At 40.5% G+C, this 23,295-nt stretch overlaps 1 protein-coding gene across 4 annotated transcripts in view; it reads left to right on the forward strand.

Moving 5' to 3' along the window:
• TTC7A (tetratricopeptide repeat domain 7A) overlaps positions 1 to 23,295 on the forward strand; it is a 170,209-nt gene that overhangs the window by 47,308 nt on the left and 99,606 nt on the right. For all 4 annotated transcript variants that reach the window (XM_018085285.1, XM_018085286.1, XM_018085288.1 and 1 more), the window contains 2 exons: positions 7,596 to 7,700; positions 16,921 to 17,038. In XM_018085285.1, coding sequence (XP_017940774.1) covers positions 7,596 to 7,700; positions 16,921 to 17,038 — 223 coding nt within the window. The remainder of the gene's footprint in view (positions 1 to 7,595; positions 7,701 to 16,920; positions 17,039 to 23,295) is intronic.

Here is a 23,295-nt window from a genome sequence, read left to right on the forward strand (position 1 = left end):
GGCAGTGAGATGAGCCACTGTCCTGCTGCCAGAGTAAAATGAGTGCAGACAGTTGCATCTGTTTGTCTCAAGATTTTGAAAAAGTGACCAGTATTCAGCAGCATGGGGAAAGGAAGGACCAAACTCTCATTTACAGAGTAGAGATGACTTTGTAGTCTTGACAGTGGTGAAGAGAAAGATTGCTGCTTGGGGCAGACTTGTTCTGTGCTGCTGCTTTCCAACTAAACACTTTCCACTGGAGGTCATGAAGGTTACCAGCACACAGCTCTCCTGCAGACTAGGGTAGCTCTACCGACATTTCTGAAGTCGGAGGCAAAATTGTCATAGTGTCTAGATGATGTATTACAAGCACAAGGGATGTGAAATAGGGTCCTTGTGCACTCACAAGCATTTCATTGGCCTTGGACCAGTTGGATCAGTTACATGTTCCTTGTTCAGATTTCTGTCCCCTTCCACACCTAATACCCTCACACAGGACCTAGCCTTGGTGTTCCAAAGTGTCACTGGAGCTCTCTGGGAGTAGAGACTCAGGAGTGCATCGTGAGCGGGCTCTAGGTTAAACTTATGGTATTTAAGAAAGTCTTCTAGATCTGCATTGTGTCTTCTTTACCTGTCAAACTGCTTAAGGGAAAGATAAACTGTGAAAATATGTGCCTTCAACAACATGAGGCAACACCAATGCCTCTCTTTTACCTACTACCCAAGGAGATGAGATTTGTATTTAGTGACAATGATTTGCTGTTTTCCTAGGGGTAGTGAGGGAGAGATTCTTCAAGGATAACTGTGAAATTATTCTGTGAACAATGAGTCTATTTTGTCTAAAAGTACTGGATGCCCTGACTGAGCCACTCAACTCTCATGAGTCTTAATCTCTCATGTCCAGTGAATGTTTATTGTTGTTTGGTGTATGGAGTGCATAGAAACATTTTCACGCTCACGTTTAATGTTTCTACCCAAAAACCCCCCCAGCACAACTTGGTTAGTGAATTAAGAGCTTTAGGATGTGTGTTTTTTGAGAGGAGGGGTGGGGAGCAGTATAGCCTTAGCCAGCTGAAGGAAGCCTGGAACATCTGCTAGGAGAGGATAATCTGCTTTTACCCCTCATACTGTATACTCCTTGAGGGGATGAAGTGCATCAAAAAGTGACTAAAGAAGAGCTCAGGAACAATTAAAGGATCTGTGGGGAAAAGCCTCTGTGAGAGCTCAGTGGAGCTGGAAGCGGGTACCTGGAGGCAAGGGCTGTGTTCAGCAGGCCTTGTATTGCTGATGTGTTCCTGGGGTGCCTGGCACAAAGCTCTCCAGCCCTTGGGAACATTGTCAACTCAGTGCTCGCCTTGAGGATAGCAATTGTGTGACTTCAGAAACAGCTGCATTGTTGCTCATCACCCCCAGCCCCTGATAGCCCATACAGAGGACACCATAGGAACAATGGTCAACATTACCACATAGATAGATAGATAGGCTTGGCAGTAGGGAATATAAGCTCCAAGCATGGTACCTTGCAAAAGCAGGCAGATAAAGCAGCTTTCAACTACATGAGGTGCTCCTTTCTGCTCATACCCTTTATGTTTGTTCATGTTTAAGGCACAGAGGAAGAAATCGTCATGCTTGTCTACCTGAATGGTTTTCTTAATCACATAACGATTCAAGAGGTGTCTTGTGTTATACAAGGGAAAATAATCGCATCCTCCTTGGCTTATGTCATTCAGCTGTGTTTCTGAGGGAGCAGGCTCCAGCTCTTCCCAGAGCTAATCTTGCAGTGTCACTGTGCTACTCTTGGCTGCTCAGCAGTTGGAGATGTTGCAGCCTTGCCCAGGGCTTGTTCTGGCGGCATTTTTAGGGTTTTGAAACTAGTCTTACACAGCCATGAACTTTGATTTTGGAGCCCTTAGCAAGTTGCTAATACATACTGGTCATAGCCAAATAACGACAAGCTAATGTCTGAGCTGCTCATATCTGTGTTGCACCCAAAAAAAAGGAATCTTCCCCTTATTTAAACAGTGCAGCAAAAGCAGATGTCTCTAAGTGCTTCGAGGAGCTTCAGGTTTGACTCAACCATGCCTGTACTGCCAACATACAGCTTTCCAGAAGGTTAGAAGGAAAGCTATAAATATATTTAATACATAATTCTGCAGCAACAGCAGACAAATTTTATGATTTAGGCTGTTCCTTCTGTTGGTTTCCTTGCAAAAGCTTAGGCTGTTGCTAGGCAACTAGCATAAAAAAAAGTACATTTCTCTTTGTATTGCAGGCAGGAACCTTGGGAGCAACAGAGGCCTCAGATGGCTCCTTAAATAGCATTGCTGGGGAACGAAAGTTAAAATATTGAACATCCATTGGTTAAAGATCGTGTTACAAAGGTCAGCTGTCTAGGGGATATTCAATAGTTTGGTTTCGTTTGGCGCAAAGGAAAGATTAGAAGGGAGTTTGCCTGTATGCTGTAGACAGTACAAAAAATGGAAATTTCCTAAGATGCCTGGCTGTCAAGCAGAACACCTAGGTGGGCTATATAATTACCTTCAGGCTTAACTCTCTTTCCTTGACAGAAAGTGTGAAGTGAGGTGTTTGTCACAATTAGCAAGGGCAAATGTATGCTTCTAGATCTTAGAATTTAAGAGGTACTTTTAAGAGGGAGTGTTGGAAGCTGCTTAACTCCAATGCTGGAATTTGCTAAATATGAGGTAAAAGAAAAGGGAGAGAATTGGTCCTTGTGTTAAGAGAAGTAAATATCTTAGGGGAATAATGTTAATGCTGAGGGGTTCACAGAAATCTCTGAATTCAGTGGAAGAGTAACACCAAAACAACTAATTCCAGAGTTCTCAATTGCTGGCTCACACTGTCATCTTTCTGCGTTGGTTCAAGGTCATTTATAGTTAAATGTCTGTGAATCCCAGGATACAGGGAATATTAATTCTTGTATAGTGATGAAAGATTTCCTCTCCTTCCCCACAATCCCTTTGAAATAATGCAGTTTTTAAAGTCAGATAGGATGATGCTAGAAATATAGCAGTACTGGTTGTGGAGATTCATCTCTGTACTAAACTGCCAGGTGAACTGGGAATGAGGCTGTCTACCAAAACCACCACCATGAGGTGAAAAGTTTTTCCCTCTGGCTAAAAAGTATTGCCAAAGAAGCAAAAAAAATAGAAAAGTCTTTGGAACCTTTGCAAGAGGAGAGCAATTATTTATAGCATGTCAAAGTTTGTCTGGCATGATTTACTGTCTGGGAATTCTTCTTTCTTTTACTTATATCTGTGGTTTCTTATCTTCTAAATATGAAACAAGTTCCTAACATCCTTCTTTTGTTGCTTTGGTATAGTGAGAGAGCAGAGGAGGGGAAAGAAAATTACACTGGAGTAAGCTAGGAAAACCAGCATTTGGGCAGCATCTATGAGTTTATCATAACTGATGGCAAGACCTCATGTACAAGAATCTTTGAGGAGTATGTCTTCATGCTTCATTATTGAATTAGTAAATGGGGAATGAGAATTGTGTTCTGTATTTGGATAGTTGTTTTTCTTTACATTTTACTCCCTTAAAGGATTCAAAATCATGGCTGCTGTAATTGCTTAGGGGAAGGTGTCTTCTCCTTCCTTCTCCTTCCCCATAGCTTCCCTGTGATTTCTTGCTGGAGATCAAGAAGTGCCCTTGCCCCTAAATTGCATGTGGTACATACAGCTCTTTCAGAAGCCTGTATCAAAAGCAACCATTTATCAGTATTGCTTTCTACTTCCCAGAAACTGCCTAATTTTTTTCTCAGAAATTGTTGTAAAGGATGTTTGTGATCTCCGCAGAAGAAAACTATGGTATGTAAGTAGATTAGATGAGGGGAAAATTGACAAAGAAAACCAACTTTGTACAGATCTTGGATTTAAATATGCAACAGTAGTGCCATGTTCATCTTTGTCTCCATTTTAAAAACCCTGAAGTTGTTGTTATGTGAAGGATTGAGATGCCCAATCAGGTATTTGAAATTCTTAAGTCCCTTATTCTTTTTGAAATTTCTTCGATGGCTGAACATTCTCATTAGAACAGCATTTCCATTCCATAACCTGATTTGAACTGTGTGCTTTGTTGGTCATAACAAAGGGAGGACGGTCATGAATCTTAAATCTGATGAAGATCCCAAGGCTGAGAACTTCTACATTAGACCTCCCATAAGCAAAATTTAAACCCCCATGAGGCAGCTGTCAGCAAGTTTGCCATTTTTTTAAACCATGTCTGTTTAACTGGTCTGTGTGTGTTTGAGGGAACGTTAAAAGCCTTCTTCCCAGAGAGAGGCCAAATGAGACCCAGAGGCAAATCCCTAGTTTTCTGAAGTCCTTGGGAACTGGTTCCAGTGCAGTCATTATAATCCAGCAATTAGCAAGCTAAACGGAAAGAACTGAAATCCTGTCTTGAATTATGATGTGAGCCCCTCTAAAGCTCAGAATTATGAGTAGGAAGCATGCACTGAATTGGAGTTCAATTTCTGCTCTTCTCAAAACATTCCTCACCAATAAATCTAATTATTATTGCCTTGCAGTGAATCTCACAAACAATGTACTTGGCTGCCTGGTCCACCCACTCTAAGTGAAAGAATATGTACATTTTAATATCAGATTATTTCAATGTTGTACAAACACTGTTTCATATTAAGTATTTTTACAAACCAGGGACATCTGTATTCAGTAATGAGTGGATAATATTTTTCTCCTGGATATTAATGTCTGTAATTAGTATCTTTAAGAAACCTTGATACTATATGTCATGCCAGTCTCCCCTAAGTAAGGTCACTGTGGAAGTGGGATATTATTTCTCCTGTCATTCCTTGACTAACATTTTCATCATCTATGTAAAATATCTGCTGAGTAAAGTTTTCAAGGTGAAATTACATAATGGCTCTTGAATTTTTAAAATGCAGCTGGGGAGAAAGGCTTCATATCACCCTGTTTCTAAAACCCCTTCTGCTCCATATGTTTAGTTGCAAATTTTATAAACCTCTTTAAAGTGACATAACTTTGTAAATGTTTAAGAAGCAGTGTGGAAACTGTGGCTTTCACTCTTGTAAACCCATGTTCAGAAGCTCCCGAGTGCATGTAATAAAGTGACTCCACATTTGAGGTGTTTGGGTGTAGACACAGGCTGGGACATTCTGCTTTGCAGCATTGAGTAGTCACTGTTTTGCAGTTGCCTCCTGAGCAGACTTGGGACTTGTATCACTTCTCTTCTGATGTAGACCTGGGGAAGTCCTACGGCTGTGGCCCAAATTAGGACAGGCCTGTCACTGCTTTGGTTTGTGCTAGTGCTGGTTGTGCTGACCCACAGGAGAGCTGTCGCCAGCTCCCAGGTGCCTCCTGCTTTTCCTGCAGTCACGCTGCTGATGGGGAGCTGAAAAACCACCACTGGGTTCCGTTTGTGTCTGTTTCTGCAACCTTTGACTATGGACAGTGTCTTTTACATATCTGGCCTTTTTAATTCACTTTTGCATGGTGAGATGACAAGGATGGATGGAGTTCAGTTGCGGATATACTGACTGTCATGGTGCATGTTGTCCCGCTGGCACATTTATTTTTTCTGGAAGCACCTGTGAGATTGGATTATATGTAGAAGAGCAAGAAGATGATGTGCCAGGTAGGTTCCTTGTGGAGTTCCGCTTGGATTTCCAACATGTCCAGTATGCTACTGGGAATACCAGCTGCTTGCAATGCAGGTAGCATTCTGTGAGAGAGAGGAGTAAGATGCCATTAAAACCTGAGATACGACTTGTTCTGAACAAATAGATGTCAGAGAGGTTCATTCTGAGGGATGCTAGTCACCTTGTGACAGCAAAGCCTGGTGATGTGTTCCTTCCTGTATCTAAGAGCTGAATTACCCATGTCTTTATTTCTGAGAGGGATGAGGTAATGGTTCAAGCTCCAGGACAAAGTTTATTGATTCCCATCTTTGCTCTGAGACAAGCTTCCTTCTGGCTTTAGGCAAATTGTGCGTTTTGAATTGTAAAATGGCAACTATTTCCTTACTTTTATTGATCATACCTGATGCTCTAGGTAAGGGGAAGCAAGAGGAAGAACATAGGGCATGCCGTTGCTCTTCTTCAGACCACACATCAGAGTGTGCTTTTCAAGTGGCAGGGTTTGCTCTCTGCTGCCGTGGAGCTCAGATCTTTGATTATGAAACCCCTCTTAGTATGAGCATGGCTGATGTACATCTGTTTTTCCATCTTTTCAGACTCCCTTCTAAGCAAATTCCTAACCAGGCTTTTAAATGCAGTAGCAAGAGGTGGACCTTCAGTTCTGTGGAGAAAGGAGTCAGCAGGCGCAGCCCGATTTGGTGTGGCAGGAGGGAGGGGAAGTGCTCATGTCTGGTGGGAAGCTGCCATGCAGGGAATTGCAGCAGACACCAGATTCAGATACCTGTGCTGGTCAGAATTCTGGTAGGGAGAGCCTCTGGGGGCCAGGAGGAGATGCCTGGGACCCGATAAGAATAGCTGTTATTTTGACTTTACAAGCTTTTGTTGCCGCTCTCCTGTATTATGGAAAGGCCATGACTATTTAATGTGCTGCTGAGCAGGAACACTGAGTCAGAGAGGCCTGCATGTGTCTTGGGACTATGTGGAAAAGTTTAGGAGGAAAGGGGCATGCAAGGAGAAATTCTAAAAGAATAAAACTTCTCCTTTCTCAAGGATGAGAAAATTTGAGTGGATCAGGGATCAGTAGTGAGGAAGGTTTAATCATGATAGAAACTGTGGTTCAGGTGGGATGGGCTGTGAGACTGTGATAGGGTAACTTCTTTCGCCTCCTCATCAGCTGACTAGGTCTTCATACCACCATCTCAGACCAGAGCTTTCCTCGTTCTCCTTTAAACCATCTGAAATGTGGCAGCCATGAGTATGTGCTGTAAAAAGCAATGTTTGCAGAGTACATTGAATCATAACAGCTGTGTAACTGCTAATCTTAATAAGTGTCCTCATTAATGGTAACCTAACACCAGGAAGACAGCAAGAGTTTTATGGGCTTTCTTTCTAAGAAGTATCTTGCTTGGACTGCCCACTGAACAGTGTCTTCATCTGCAGTTGCTTGCTCCACCCTTTGTATGGTGGGGTCCCAGTTGTATTCTTGTATGTCCTGGAATTGTAGAAGACATAAAACAACCTACCAGGCAGATTACTTTAGCTGCATAAACCTCTCTGAGTAGAGTTGGCCTAAAATGTTAATGTACTGGAGGATAAGCTGTTTATGATCTTTATGATCTGTCTTACTGGGACATGGTTATGTGCAAAGAAAACTATAGCAGAATTCTTGTATATTGAGAGGGCAGAGTTAAAATAACCAGTGCATTAACAGCTAAGGAAAACTTTCTTGTGCACAGCCAGGGCTGGCTTTTTGGTGTGTTTCCTCTGAGCGTGGGAAGGGCATGTGTTTGTGTGCACATGTGCACACACATGTGTCTGTGTGTGGAGGTGGGAATAAAGTTGCTAACTTGTTGCTGACATGATTCTTTTCTCCATAGTACTTCTCTGTACATGTCACTGAAATATCTTGCTTGGACTCTGTAACAGCATTGTCTAATCACCCTTTTTTATTTCCTCCTTCTCTCTCCCACTTCTCTTCCAGTCGGCATATGCTGTGTCAGTGCTCAAAGAATGTGCTAAACTGCGACCTACAGATCCCACCGTTCCTCTTCTGGCTGCCAAGGTCTGCATTGGGTCGCTGCACTGGGTAAGCAAGCTGATGCAATTCTTATTATGTAACAGGTCAGGTTCTGCAGCGGCAGTGCCATAGTGTAGTTGCAGTGGGAAGAAAGGGAATCCCTGCTAAAAATCAGGCACATGTGTGCCTTTTAAAAAAAGTGTAAATCCCAGCAAGAAATTTTGCAGTGAGTTGTTGAAATGTGTTTTACTGGCATATTAAAAAAAGGAGGAGGGTGGAAAGCCGTAACAGCCATGCTGAGGACTGCTGCTTCAACTGAGTGTTGTGTTGAATTGGCCACTCTTGTAGCCCCTGGAAGAAAAAAGTTAATAGTTATAAGTGGACTGTTAGACAGTTTGAGTCCACTGGACAACTCAGTCCTGTGTTCTTGAAGTTGATGTGTCAGTGTTTTGTGCTCTGGATATGTTAATGTATGCCCTAGAAGAAGAGTGGGAGTGGAAGTTGGTGCCCGTGGTTATCCAAAGGAGCAGAAACATTTGTCACTCTTTTGCTACTTGGTTTAATTAACTGAATAGCAGCCTGCTGTTCTCACCTGTCCTCACCACGAGGTGTCCCTGCAGTCAATGAAGGATTACAATTGCTAGTAGAAGTAAAACAAAGATGCAAGAAAACATGAAAGAAAACACTAAAAGAATCTGCCCAGATTTTGGTGAAAAGTTCTTTCACATTTGCTGTTGTGCCCTCTTACCCCTGCCTCCCCATCCTCTCCATCCCTATGTGGTGAAAGCTGGTGTTCAGCTAAACTTGAGTTCTGTCAGTTGACACCACCATGAGGAAGGCCATCTGGTTATGTATGTTTTTGAATGAAACTGTTCAGACTGTAATAGTTAAACTTATATATGAGTCAGCAAGAACTGGGCAGCATCTTGTTCTAGGAAAAATCTTCTAGGTCTGAGGGCCTTCAGAGAATCCTTCCTGAACTACCCAACCTACCTCTGCTCTACATACAAGCAATTTAGCTTTGTACCCATAGCTCAGTATCTAAATTTTGAGGGCTGAAAGTCATTCAGTGATATAAAATAACGTTCACAGTGAATATTATTTTTTAAAATGAAGCAAATAAGGTTTTTTTCTGTTCTTATAGATGTAAAACAATGTGAAAGCCAGGCATTACAACTGTGTCGACCAGGCTTACTAGTGTCTCTGATGAAGTTTTCAAAGCACAGCTAGGATATAAGAAATACCTTGTTATAGAGACACTTAGAAAAGACAGTGAGGCTGTAATTCAGTTCCACCTCTGTCCTTGGGCAATCCTGTGTCTTCAGACTTCTCATATATGGCAGAGCTGGTAAAGCAAAAGGCGAACCCTAAAAAATAAGAAAGGGAAGAAGGGAAAAATGAGCTGTTTTTTTGACTATTGCAAAGCAAGATGGTTTTTTCTTTTATCTACTGCTTTTTCAGTGTTACTTAATCAGACTGTGGATTAGAACCGGAGTGCAGTATGAAATGAAAACATGATTTCACAAGAGGGTAATTTTACTGCAGTTATCTAGAGCACAACCTTATGAACTAAAACCAAATTAAAAATATTCCTCTCCCCTCTTCCTTTCAGTCACTGGCCTGTGATCTACCCTCATATGAAATTTGATGATGGAATAGAAGAGTTTTAATTAAGGAGAGTCAGAGGGAAATCAGAGCATCTTTTAAAAGAACTGAAATGATAGGTTCCCACATCTCACAGTCAAAGGGATGCTTCTGATATTACTGCCAGACTCCTGTGACTAATAAAGACCTTCCTGCTTAGCAGAGCTGTTTTTCTAAATGTCATCCTTACAGTAATTATTTGCATTTAAATTACATGGCAATCAAATCAGAATTGAATAATTTAAACTGGAAGTGAACAAGTTGATCAATGCCAGTATAAATAGAAAGGAGGGATAGACATGGCACGGGAACTGTCTAATGGACAAATATTAACAGTTGCAGATACTCAAATACATCTTGCTTTTCAGAACATATAAAGCACGATTAATTTCTCAATTAGGAAATATATCTATGTATTTGATTGCTGGCTAGGCAGGAAAAGGATGAAATCAGATCAACATTTATCCAAATTAAACAGCTGATTTATGTCCTGCATCTGTCTACTATATGCTTTTGGTGCAGTATTATATCCAGTTTGTTTATAGCCCATGGGCAAACAGTACTTAGTCTTTTTTCAGTTACTAGCAATAAAGAAAACCCCAAAACACAACATTTATGCAGCTGGATAATTACAGAATGTCATAAGAAGCACAGAACAGTTTCTTTCATGATTAATCTAGTGATCACTTAACTCGTTTTGTTGGCTTTGTACATGATGTCTCAGCGCACTTTAAAAACCAGGGGAAAAAAAATTAATTGAAATGTAGTGTAGTGATTTACAACACTGAGGATGCTCAGATCACATCTATGAAATAATCCCTCAATGGAGAACAAATCAAAGTGAAAACATGCATACATTCATACAGTGCCATGCAAATCAATGTATAACAGAGCCTGATGCGGAAAAGAACTGAACCGCCCCCAGCTTCTGTTGTGACAGTATGACCAGATTATTAGCTGATGTAAATTGGCACTACTCCACTGGCATATTAGTGGCACCATGCTGGCTTACATCAGGAGATGATCTGCCCCATCAACCACTAGCTTTTAGGATGGGGCCTGCAGTAAACAACTGAATGGTATAAGCAGTGTTTTGGTTACCTTTTTCAGAATTACAGGTTTTCAAAATCGTTAAAAAAAAAAAAAGGTGTAAACAATAAATCAATACTTGATTCATTCTAAAGCTTAAGCCAGTAGTCTTGGAGGACCAGAAAACTCCAAAACTAGTGCACCTATATAAACCACATTTGTATGGTCAGGATGCAGTCAGGCCTGTACCTAATACAAATACAAAAGTTTTCAGCGGAGCTTGAATTTTTATATACTGTATCTAGCCCATTACACAGGTGTTACAAATGTGTTTGTAGTGGGCTCAGAATTACTTTTGAGGCGTCATGCTGCTGAGCCTTCCAGTTTGCTTGGGTTTCAGCATGCCATTTGCTGAATTTGCATGTGGATGATTTCTGTCATGTGAACACAAAGCCCATTTGTGTTTAGCCAGCTGTCTTTTAGCTTTCTAGAATGCACTAGGAAGTCTTTGAGTATTGTAGTTCAGAGTATTGTTTTAAATTTTCATAGGAAAAAAGTTGAAGTAGCTTTCGTTGGAATATGTCCATACTGAGGTTGTCCTGCCTTGCTCCACTATAAATTCAGAGTTCCACTTGCTAAAAGGCTTCCTGCAATTTCCTCTTTCACTCAGCCTTCCCTGGCGCAGCCTCAGCTGAATGCTCACTTGCCTATTTTGGCAGTGACTTTGAGTTGCAGCATGAGTTGTTGTTTTTAATATTTTAATAGTACAGTACTGTTAATTTCACTACTAATCTAGGTTCTCCAGGATCCTGTTATGGCAGGTCTTGTGAAAATACTAAAAAAGGAACTTCTGCCTACAGGCAAGTGTTAGATATTGAATTTCTCCATTTTAGGAGCCTTATTTAAAGCATTTAGGATTACTGTGATGCTTTCCTGTGTCTTTTAGTCTATTGATTTCAATGGAGACATATTAAAAACCTTGTAAATACACACAAAGCGAAATGGACTGCAATGCTAGGATAGGCTTGAATCTTCTGGAACTCTGCTCTGACAGAAACCAGGACAACATGAGGCATGTTCTTGCAGTTTTCGTTGCACCACAGTTGATACAATAGCAATAGTGCTGTAGTGTAGAACTTGCGTAGCACTGAATGATGCCGGAATTACCAGCTGGTATGAACTTTTGGAGGGACTTCATCCCATGGCAAAAGCTGAAGCACAAGATGGTGCTGTGCCTGAGACTTTTCCCTCATTTCTTTCAACTGCTGTGCACAGCAAAGTGTTCTGCTCCAGCACTTTGCTGGGAAGACAGGGAATGTCAGGGAAAGGGAGAAGTGTGGTGTTGGGCCAGGGCAGACCATGCGTGGAGTCATAAAAACTGAGTAAGACATACCGTGAGGTCAGGACATTGTGGTGTGTGTGTGTGTTGGGGGAGGCTGGCAGGATGTAGATTTAGAGCTGCATACTTCTGAGGTAATAGCTTATCATTCATTACTTTCAAAGACCACTTAATCAGAGAGTGCTTCTCTCTCCTTCTGTCTGTTGTTGACCCTGCCACTGTAGATAATAAGTGCTGTGCATGTGCTTGTACCCAGTCACTTAGGAGCCCTGAAGTTGCCTGGAAATGCTTAGGTCTTATTGCAGTATGAATAGTATTGAAAGATCAAATCTAGTCCTGTTCCCAGATTTATTCTGCCTGCCGAGTGGACATTCTAGAGGATTGACATCCCTGGGGTGAGAGGCTACTGAGAAAGCAATGAATGGCAAGGAGCTACTAGAGATTTCTTCTGTCTTTTAAAAGACATTCTTGCTTACATCACCGCTACTGTCACTGGGGCAATCCCATGGGTTTTAAACATTAAAAATGACCAAGAATTTTTCCTTCCATACATCTTCTTTATGAACAAACCACTCTCACTACAGTGGAGGAAAGGCCTGAGTATTCTTAAGTGCTGAGGGCTGAGCTTAGACACAGAGTAAGTTGATGGGCTTTACAACGGTGACACAAAGAAAATGCTGACTGGACCAACCATAGAAAACACAGGATTTTTTTTTTTCTGACACAGGTAACATGTCATTAGCTCTATATGCTGTAAACATCTGTGGGACAAAACCTTTTCGTTAGACTATACCTTATTGATCACTTTCTGCCTATAATTTTTCCACTAAACATTCTCTTTTCACAATATTTATTTTCTTCTCTTTGAATTATTCTCTATACCTACAACCCAGTGTCATGAAAATTAAAAGAAGATTTCAATTCAACAAGGTAATATCATGTGTAATTTTGCATAGATACCCTTTTCATAGGATTTGGGTCACTTAAGTACTTGGGTATCATTCAGTGTCACTGGTGTCCAAACTCACCTACTTCACTAACCTTGTCTGCTGTCCTAAGTCCAGTGTCATTTGTTGTATTTCCTGCCTCTTCCCTTGTATGCTCCTCTTTTTTGGTGCAGCAAGGTGCCATTTTCATGCTGCTGTACATCATCAATTTGCTTGTCTTCAGTTGTTCTAAATGTGTGCTGGTGAGAACTGCAGCTCTCACTTAGTCTTGGAGGGTGTTGATTCAGTGGGGTAGGGTTTGAGCTTTTCTAAAAACAAGCTGGGTGCCAGTTGGAAACCAGCTGGGTGGCACTAGGCCAGGGGACAGCACCTGCTGTTCTCCACTCCCTTGTCAGTATGCCCCTGGGCTTGGCTGGAGCACACACCAAAAGCTGCAGTCAAGTAACAAGGGTGGCTGGAACAGCCAGTCTCTGTACCAGAGGAAACAGCCCTCAGGGTAACACAGCTAGCAATTGTTCTTTTTCTATCAAACATGATGGAGGCAGTAGAAGGGGAAAGAAAACAACCAGCCTCACAGTATTATCACCTCATTGGTGTGAGTTCAGTTTAGCAGTCTGTCTCTCTCCACGTTCCAGGTGTCTGCCTGTTTCTGGTGTGGTGGAGATGTTTCTTAGCTAGTGCTTCCAGGTGCCTCCTGACAGTTTATACAGCTTGAGTTCAAAGTGCAAAAAGTTCCTCTTAGGTTCTTTTTCCTCTATGCGTGCTTTCTGAACTTTCTTCCATGCAAGTCTTGGAAGCAGGGAACTTCTCCCTGCAACCTGGGATGCTGCCCTTCTCTCCATCAGCTTTTCAGTGCCAAGTATGCAGAAGAGTGTAAGAAAAGTAAGGGCCAAATTGGAGGTATATCTGTATGGCTTTGAGACTTCGTATCTTGCTTGCTTCTGAGAGAATAAGAAGTAGTGACACTAAGGAAACTGAATTCTAGCTGCTACTGGCCCAAAAAAGTATCTTTTCTCTGGTATTGGGAGCTGCTAGCAACCAGGTAACAGCAGGACGCTGTGTATTTCCTAATCACAAAGTGATGCTGTGCCATGCCTGCTGTGCAGAAACTTACTGGCAAGGGCCTGTAAATTGCAACAGGAAGTTTTGATGATGTTTCTTGCCCTTCCAATGCAGTATTATGTCACCTTAACATTGGAGTACTCTTCTGAAGTGAATGAATCACTTAGGTACCCTTCATACTGAGGCTGGCTCCTGGCTGTGCAGCAGGAGTAGGAATGGACATTTTGATTCTCCTGATAAGCTTTCTGCCACTCAGCTCACTTCTGTGTACCTTGAGCTCACAACTTCTGTGAGTCCCATAAGGTGAGATTTTACATACCTGGCACCACATGGGGAGAGGAGAAAGAGGGAGCAGTTCCTGCTTCAGGTCATGTGGCAACATGGAGGAGAATGGTTCTATCTGATGGGTCACCGAAGGGGTTGATGCCTCATTTGATGGCTTCCCCCTTCCCTTTTTCATCACTGCAGTACAGAGTGGAGACATATCTTTAAGGACCCCCACAGACACAGCTTTACTGGCAGATCACAACTCAGGCTCATTGCTGGTCCCTCACTTCGGTATGTGGAGAGGGAGTTTTCATCCGGACTGCAATCTGGTATTCCTTGCAGTTTAGTTGGTAGCTCCAAGTGTGTCCCAAGGGGGTTATTCCTGTTTGAGATAGTAGTTTCTAGATTCACAGTTGACTAGGCAATCAGCAAGACTGATGCACTGCAGAGTTGAACCTCACAGTGGGTGATGTGAGTGAAAGGTTTGGCTTTTCACACTTGCCCAGGATGATTGAAGAGGAGGAAAATGGGAGAAGAGGGGGCAGATGGCTGCCGCAGCAGGGCTGGCGGGGTAAGTGTCTCAATGCTGAAAGAAAGAAAAGTAAATGTTCTCATAAACAGAACCAGCTGTGCTGGAGTTTGCAAGGCCACTTATTTTCAAAGCAGACTTCAGCTGACCCAAGTTTGCGTTCATAAGAATCTTTGTGGCTAGTCAAAGTGCCATTAGTGTTTAATATGAATAAATGTTTACAAGAATGTGCTGGAAGTGCTGTTTCAGCCAATCTGAAAAGTTGTAGTTTTAATTATTCAAACATTAGATTAATCTGACACTGACAGGTGGCCCTGGATAACTGGCAGGCAAGAAGGCTGAATGGTGTACTGCTGATTTATGTAGCATAGGCCATCAGTCAGAGGCTGGAAATACCATCAGGTGACCATTCAGAGAAACAATGGAGCAAAATCTCTCCAATTTAAATGTCTCCATTTCAGCTCCAAACCTGTCATTTAATCTTTTTCTTCATACACTCTACCCACCCCTACCCTTGTTCACTAGTCATTAGAATTCCTTGTATAGTTCTTTTCTTCGTTTAATGGAGACTTCTTGAATGAAAGTGTGTGTGGGGGAGAAGAGGATAAACAATGAAGAAAGAGAGTGGGAATAAAGCTGTTTATGGTGGCAAAGAGGTGCATAATGAATTTTTGGGCTGCAGAGATTTCATGTCTTACATAAAAGTTCCTGAGAGCTGAAGAATTCAGGGTTTTTTTCATAGAAGGGGTTTTTTTGTTGGTTTTTAGGTTTTGGGTTTTGGTTTGGTTTTTTTCTGTGTGGGAAGTCATGGGACATTTTCTTCTCTATTGTCCTAGGCTCTGGTCCACAACACACTTCAGTTTGTGGCAGGGAAGTCAGTAGGGCTACTGACAATATTAAGGAGTCTCTTGAAATGAATCTCTGTCTTCCTTATGTGATCAGAGTTTAAAGGGTCTCATCTGAACATCACTGAAGTCAGTAGGACTATTTCTGGTGGTTTGGGTAGACTTTGGACTCAAAGACAGTCCTAGCAGTTTAGTTTGTAGCCCAGGTATTCCCCAAGGGGATATTCTTGTTTCAGTTAGTAGTTTCCAGATTAATAGTTGACTGGGCAATGAGCAAGACTGTAATGATTTCAAAGTGCTTTCAGGAAAGAGTTTGATGATAACATATACATTGGTTATTGGACTGACTGATTTGAGATTTCAGAAATTTGGGGACTATCAGTCTACATCTAATTTGAATTATATGGCCTCAGGGAGTTTAATAAATCCCAGCTCCTTTATTTATGAAACCATTAGTTAATATTGTCACCTGAATGTCTTCAGGTGATGTGACAGGATATTATGTCAAGTCAAGTAGATTCTGTTCATAGGTAGCATATTAAGAGATCTCTGTGGAAGGGAAATTTCTAGTCTGCTGCTACATTTTGATTTGAGTTTGTTATGGGTGAGTCATTTTAGATGTTAAGGAGCCATTAGGTACTGAAGTCTGATGAAACTGAGTATTAAAAGGGCACATGTCTGCAGGACTTGTGCCTAAACCACATGGCTTTCAAACAAAAAAGTACTTTCTCAAAATTAAACAACCCCATTCCTTGAAGTCAGTTGTCATGCAATAAAAGTTTCCAAAAGGAGGATTTTTCCGATAGTGTAATGATGTTTGCGTCTTGATTAGGGATGACTCTCATGGTAGACAGGAACTGCATACTGTCTTGTACAGAAAGGAGATCTTCCTGTAGGCTGTCTTTCAGGCATTACTTACAGCTTTGCCTGTACCTCTCCAACCTGCACCTTTCTAGGTATGTACCATCTACAGGTCTTAGTCCTTTCTACTTATAACGAGTGAGTGATGGTAGTGAGACTCTAAAGTTGGAAATAAGAAACACTGTTCTGTAATAAAATAGTCAATTTATTCTTTTTGTTTAAAATTACCATTAACTCAGATTTTACAGATGTTAATAAATCTGTGTGGACAGCTGGAAAGGAAAGTTGTGGGGAGGAAAATGTGCTGAAATTAGTGTTTTCTTGTTTTAAAAGGAGATAAAATTTGCTAAGGTTTAAAAAAATCATAAATATAAAACTGGATGGTGTTTATTTTTAAGGAAGAGACCCATTAGACCTTTCAATGTACTGCTAGGATAGTCCAGCTAGTCCAACTTGTGTATTTAAGGTTACATGATTGAAGTGTGTCTGAAGGGAACTATAAACGTAAGATAGCATCCTTGATTAATCTTAAACATCTGGAAATAGTTTGGGGTGCAAAACAAAAACTTTTCTCAAAACTGTGCATGTGCACCAGGGTCTGCTAATCTGACCTTCTACATCATCCTTTTTGTGACTGTTCACTGAGATCTCTGAAAGCCCTTGTGTGAATGGCTCTCAGATCACTTACAGGTAAGTTTAGTGGTATAATCTTATTGCAGCAAGTATAGAGGAAATGCCTGTAAATCTCAACCTACCTCTTTTGCAGCTGGAAGAAGGAGAACACTTTGCTAAAATGGTGATAGACCTGGGTGAGGATGCCGGAGAGTCCCTAGCAAAGGGTTACCTGGCACTGGGCCTGACATACAGTCTTCAAGCTACTGATGGTGAGTTACCCTCTTTGTCAACTGTGTTGTATGGAGAGCATTTGTTCAAAGTCTTCAGTGCAAGAAATGGAAATCTGTTAGAAAATCTGCTTTCAGTGCTGACTAGACATGAAAAACAATCAGATTGCAAGATAAGTGGAGATTGTTCACTTGCTCAGAGAACTGTGGTAGTAAAAGTGAAGTTTTTAGGTAAAGGAAGAAATGCAGATCAATACTTAAATGATGATAATCTGAGTGTAGCTGCCAGTGCTTGGTGTGGTTTACTTGAATATTTGTAATACATTTCTTTCACTTATTTACACAACAAAAAGTCAGACTTTCCATCTATTTTCATATTTTTGTCACCCACCCATAAATCACAAAGAAATACAATCCAAGAACTGGAGTCAGAGATGCCTGACTTCAGTTCCTGGCATGATACTGATTCCCCACAGAGATTCAACCTCTCTGTGATGTCGTTTCTTTCTCTACTTAGAAGTAAACAAGATAAAAATATCTACCTCACTGGTAAGTGTGGATGTTGACTAGAAGCAGACCACTGAATGTAAGAAGTATTTTATTTAAATGCTGCTTGCTTGGGTCTTGAATGACTGGACAACAGGCTTCTGCAGATTTGGTCCTTGGTAGCCAGAAGGGCTTGAAGTCTCAGTGTTTAGCAGAGTTCTCTGACCTTCATCAAGCTCACAGGTGGGAACAGTCTTTGTTTATTCTATGACTTCTAACATAGGTAGAAAGCCTTATAACGTAGTTTCTTTGAATAATGGCTGGGCTAGTGTGTTTCTTAATCAGTTTGGCAGTCCTGCCCTCATGCAAACAATGGCTTTTCTGTCAGATGGGTTCCACAGAAACAAACCAACTTCTTCCAGTAAAGAAGCCTGAAACAAAGCTAAAATGACTGTATTATGGTGTCATGGAAGTATGCTGGCCTTTCAAGTTACACCAGAATTCTCCAAGACATGTTCATGATAAAGGGGCTTGTGCTCTTCAGTAGTGCAAGTTGGTGTAGTTTTTCAGGCAGCCATATCTGATCAGCTGTTCTGAGAACTGATTTTCATCCTGGAGGATAACAGGCACTCTACCTCTCTCTAGTTCCCCTTTTCTCTGCCTCAAAATAGTTCTCCTTAGAAAGTTCATGTCAAAAAATGCATCCTTCCTAGCCTGTACTTTCTCTTACATATTTTCAAGTTGATTAGAAACAAAGTTATGCTTAACAGCCTATTATTTTAGGGCATTTTTTCTAGATTTTGTTTAAACTGTTCCTATAGCTATACAAGACTCCAATTACTATTTTCAGAGATATAGGAGGTTTTCTATGTTAGTCCCTTATGATCTATTTGTTATCCTCAGTATGAAAAGAAGGTGGTTTCTAAAGAATGGAGTTGTAGAGGCATGTGCTGTACTCTGGCTTTAAAATACTTTGGTGTAGCAAAATTAGAGTTGGAAACTCTTCTGGTAGTCTCTTGAGTTTTCAAGAGATTAGTTCAGTATTGTGTCCATTTTAATGTAAAAAACCCCAGTCTTTACAACAACTGCCTTGGATTCTTTTCCAGATTAGCATCTGATTTATGTTGTGAAACAGTGGAATATCTGTCTTCTCCTCGTATCTCTAGCCTTTAAGTCAACAGGACCAGTCAGTTATTTGAGGGGAAATAGGAAGAGTGTATTTCCATGTTTCAGAATATATTTTAATAAAATGGATTAGGTCCTTCAAAAGCATACATGTGATGGTCATGAATATGGAATTAGAAAATGTCAAATCTGCACTAGCAAGACATTTTTCATTAGCATTGTTAAAAAAATAGCATATGACAATGAGGAAGCAAGGCTAGAACATACTGAAAGGAAGACAACAGCTCCTCTCCCATATGTAATCCTGCCTCGTATTGTCAATCTTGTTTATCATTGTGTTTATACCAGTTCACAGTGACATATGCAGACACAGTCAAACATCTGTATGTATACATATGATTTCTATTAACTTTCCACTTGAGTTGACTTTCAGTGAATCAGCATTTTCAATGGTAGCTAAGTGTTTCGGAGGCATTTGACCAATTGCCTTCTAAAGCTTACAACATTATATCAAGATGCCTTCCATCCAAGGTTAGACTTTCTTATTTAATATATCCTTTCAGTAATTATTTCTCCTCCTCTGTGACAAAGGCACTGAGGAATTGTATTAAAGCCTTTTCTTTGTGGCCTGCAAAATGCACTTGGTAAAAAACAGAGTCATAAGTGAGAATCCTGCTGAATGACAATTCAAACAACTTAGTGGGAGCATTTGATAAAAAGTCACTCTACAACTATTAGATTACTCATGGAGGAAATAAGACTTCCTGAAGCTTATGCTGGGTAGCAGTATATAGTTTCCCTGTTTTTAATGTCTAATTACAGGTTTCTTGAAAAAAGTTGCATTGAAGTAGCTGGAAGATGTGTCCTCAGAGGAAGTCATTGGTGCTTTTGTCTCGCTCTTAGAAGCATAAACCTTTGGTTTGTACTGAATGTCCATTTTCTGCAGATCTGTTCCCAATGGGTCAATACCAACAGCAAACCTTTTCTCTTCCTCTTGTAGTTCCAGTTCTAACATAAGCTGTATTATCAAGTTTGCCTCCCTTAGGTCTGGTGAAGAATCCCTTGAAGCCAGGGAAAAGTGAGATTAAATTAACAAAGGCTGAAGAGTAAAGATTGGGTTGAGGGTGTATTATGAAATACAAGTGCTCTTATCTCACATGACCACCTCACAAGTTGTGAAATCTTTGTAGATTTAACAGTCCCTCACTCTTTTTTCAGAGATGGACTGTGCTGTATCTCTGTGTTCATTTAGAGTTTTGGTAGAAGGCCATGGATCAGGGACTAAATTGGAAAGTGATATTCTGTCAGTCCATGGGGATTTTACAAACAGCATACTGACAGCATTGGTTAATGTTAAAAGACCCTCATATTTTTTTACTAGAAAGTTAATAAATTGTTAGTGAACAAACTCATCATTTTTGCTTTTGGAGATAAGAGCACATACAATCTTTAATTATAATTCTGGGTGCTAAAACTGTGTGCCTTGCCATATTTATTAGGGGTCTTAACACAAGGGAATAGTTTTTGAAACCCACTGATATTTGCAAAAGGGTGCAAGCACATTGGTGTTTCAGTTTGGATCAGAAATGTATTTTTGAAGTCCCATCTGTCTGTCATCCCTGCTTCTTATGTTATGATTCACATAATGGAACAGTTTTGCACATTACAAGCTGAATTCTTTCCCATAAAACTAATATGTTACATAAATAGCTCTGATGATGCTTCAGCTGCTAATGGGTACTCAGTCCATTGGACAAGACTAGAAGATGCTTGTCCCCATGTTTGTAGTGTTGATACTGATCCTCAGCATTAAGTATTTCACTCAGAGCATGGTAGATGTGAATGCACAACCTGCTTACTAACACAAAAATTATCCTCCTCTGTTTTCAAATGTGACTTCAGAGTTTCGTATTTAAGTACCAATATTCAAGATCCTGTTGAATTTTTGTAAGATTGAAGGTCCTTTAAAAACCCAATATGCTTTAGAAAATAAATCTTTGGCTGCTCAGGTGGCATTTGCAAAAGTACTGAGTCTTACGGGAGTACCTGCTGAAGTTTCAGAAACTTAAGCTCCCCTGTGCGATTCTCCCATTGGTCAGACTGTTTTGCAGGTTGTTTTAATCTAAATAATAAGTCATACTGTGTTTTAGTTGGTAGAACTTGCAGCAGCCATGCTCGCAGTGGATAAAGTTGGGCTAGAGGCTGAAGAGTTCATTAGTGCTGTCAACCTCAGAGAATGGAGAGCAAATTTTAGAAGTTTATTCAGACCCCCCTAATTCTGTCTCCTTAGCAAGCTTTTCTATGTCTGAAATGAGAGCTTTTCAGTGGTAGAAGTGGGTTGCGGGTTTCTTTGGGTTGGGGCATCCACCACATGTCTGGGCAATCCATTCCAGTGTTTTGCCACCCTCATCATAAAGAATTTTTTCCAATATCTAATCTAAATCTTTCTAGTTTAAAACTATTACCCCTTGTCCTATCCCTGTAGGCCCTGGTAAGAAAAATAAAGACAAACAAACAAAAAATATCCAAAAATCCCCTCTTTTTGTCTTTCTTATAAGTCCACGTTCAGTATTAAAAGGGTGCAGTAAGGCCTCCTGGAGCCTTCTCTTGGGCAGGCTGAAAACCCCCAACTCTTATCAGCTTTTCTGTATAGGAGAGGTATTCCAGCCCTCTGACTGTTTCCATGGCCCTCTTTTGGACTCATTCCAATGGACCCATGTCTTTCTTATGTTGTGGGTCCGAGAGCTGGACACAGCACTCCAGGTGGAGTCTCATGAGAGCAGAGACAGTGGGAAGATCACCTTAACATGCTGGCCAAGCTTCTTTTTATGAATCTCTCCCCAAATCACTTTTCATTGCCTTTTTTTTTTCCTTTTTTATCTCCTTTAGCTGTAAAGGCCCTGTAAATGGCATAGTTAATGTGCAGCATCAGTGCTCAGTATTGTCAAACACAAATTTCAATGTGTTCATCCAAGTTAGACACAAATCCAAAGAAGGACAACCATATTTTCAACTTAGTGGTAGCTGAAGATGCAGTCCATATTGTAGGAGGTGGGAGTCACATGCTATTTCCCAGTAGTGCAGAGGCAAAGCTGACTAGTTGTGGAGTAATCACTTCATTTCCATAACATATTTTGTGTTCTTTCTGACTACAAGCTGAACATTAGTCAAATGTCTTACCAATTAGAAGTTCTTGCTTTTCCATGAGGGGCAAATAATAACATTTCTTTCAGTCTTCCTTACTGTGTGACATCTCCAGAATTGCTCTGTAACTTAATTAAGAAATCTTGTAGTTTCCATGAGAAACAGAACCTGACATATTTTTTCTGTGTGGATGTTTATAGGTGTGATCAAATCCTTTCCAATGTCTTCTCAAGCATTTTTGTTTACATCAATCTTTATTCTTTTAAGGTTTTTTTTCTAAATTTTCTTGCTTTGCTACCTTTTTGCAGTATTCTGTTGTGGCCTGATTTAAGGCTACTGAGAGCGAAGTATTTTTAATAAATGCTGCATTTTACATGAAAGTCCATGTCTTCAAATTTATTCTTTAAAATGCAAATTTTTTATCAGTTTTTAATACTTAGAGTAGGTTTTGTGTTTTTGTGTATAAGTAAGTAAGTTATAATCCTCATTATTTGGGATATCCTGAAGATTACTGTTCCTTCCAAATGAACCTGGTATTTTGAAGAACTGTTGGAAGATGTAGGATTAAAAAAAGTCTGATCACTATAATTATTTCAGCAAAACAAGTTACTTTCAAAGTTTCACTTGCTTACATGTTGTAGAATCCCAAGAAACTGATTACCTTTTTAGGTCTTGTAGAAGAACACAACTCTTTCTTCTTAATAACTTTCAAGAATGCTTGAATTTTATCTTTTTTTGTTGCTTAAATATATACTACTTAGTAACTTTCTGTTTTGGAGCATACGTTGAGTTAATGTATGAAATCAAATATATTCATAGCTAGAAGGTTGCTGATGGATTAACTACTTATCACTTCTTTGTGCTGTTGATCAGTCATTCTCAAATTCAGGATAGGCAGAACAAGAAACAACTGCTATGCAAAATCTGAAAACTTAAGAACCAGCACAACACAGCCAGTGCGTTTCTGAAAACTTATCACTAGGCTTCCAGATATTTTGGATCTGAGAAAGTAATGCTTCTCTAAGCTCTTCCTCTGTTCCTGTTGATTTTGATGATGATATCCTATGATACCCTGGTATAATAAGAGCTTGACTCTCCTCTTTCATTTATGGTTTTGGCTAGAAATGAATTTATATGGTGAGGAGTGAGTGTAGTGGGCAGGTTCTGTTATTCAATCAATTAGAGGCACAAAGGAGGGAATTAGTGGCTAATGTCACACCTGAAGTAGCCTAAAAGTCTGTGGTCTCAAGGAATGTGGTGTGTTGTCAAGGTTTTTGTCATAGAGCTGTCACTTTGGCTCCTGGTGTTCCCTGTTCAACCTGCAGCACCCTCCTACATGAAGATGGTGGTGGAGGCAGTCTGTATCTGAGTCAGAATATGCTGCAGGTTACTGCTTTTAGCATTTACACTGGCCTGGCAGAGGGCCTGTTATACCCTTGGTATCTAGTTAGTGTATGGCCCATTCTCTTCCCAACCCCCTTCAGTGGCATATGTGAATAAAGAAATGCTTCAGTGTTTCAAACAAGAGAGTTAGAAGAATCTAA

Source organism: Manacus vitellinus, unplaced genomic scaffold (assembly GCF_001715985.3).
Source record: "Manacus vitellinus isolate BGI_N305 unplaced genomic scaffold, ASM171598v3 scaffold_8_pilon, whole genome shotgun sequence".
Classification (NCBI taxonomy): domain Eukaryota; kingdom Metazoa; phylum Chordata; class Aves; order Passeriformes; family Pipridae; genus Manacus; species Manacus vitellinus.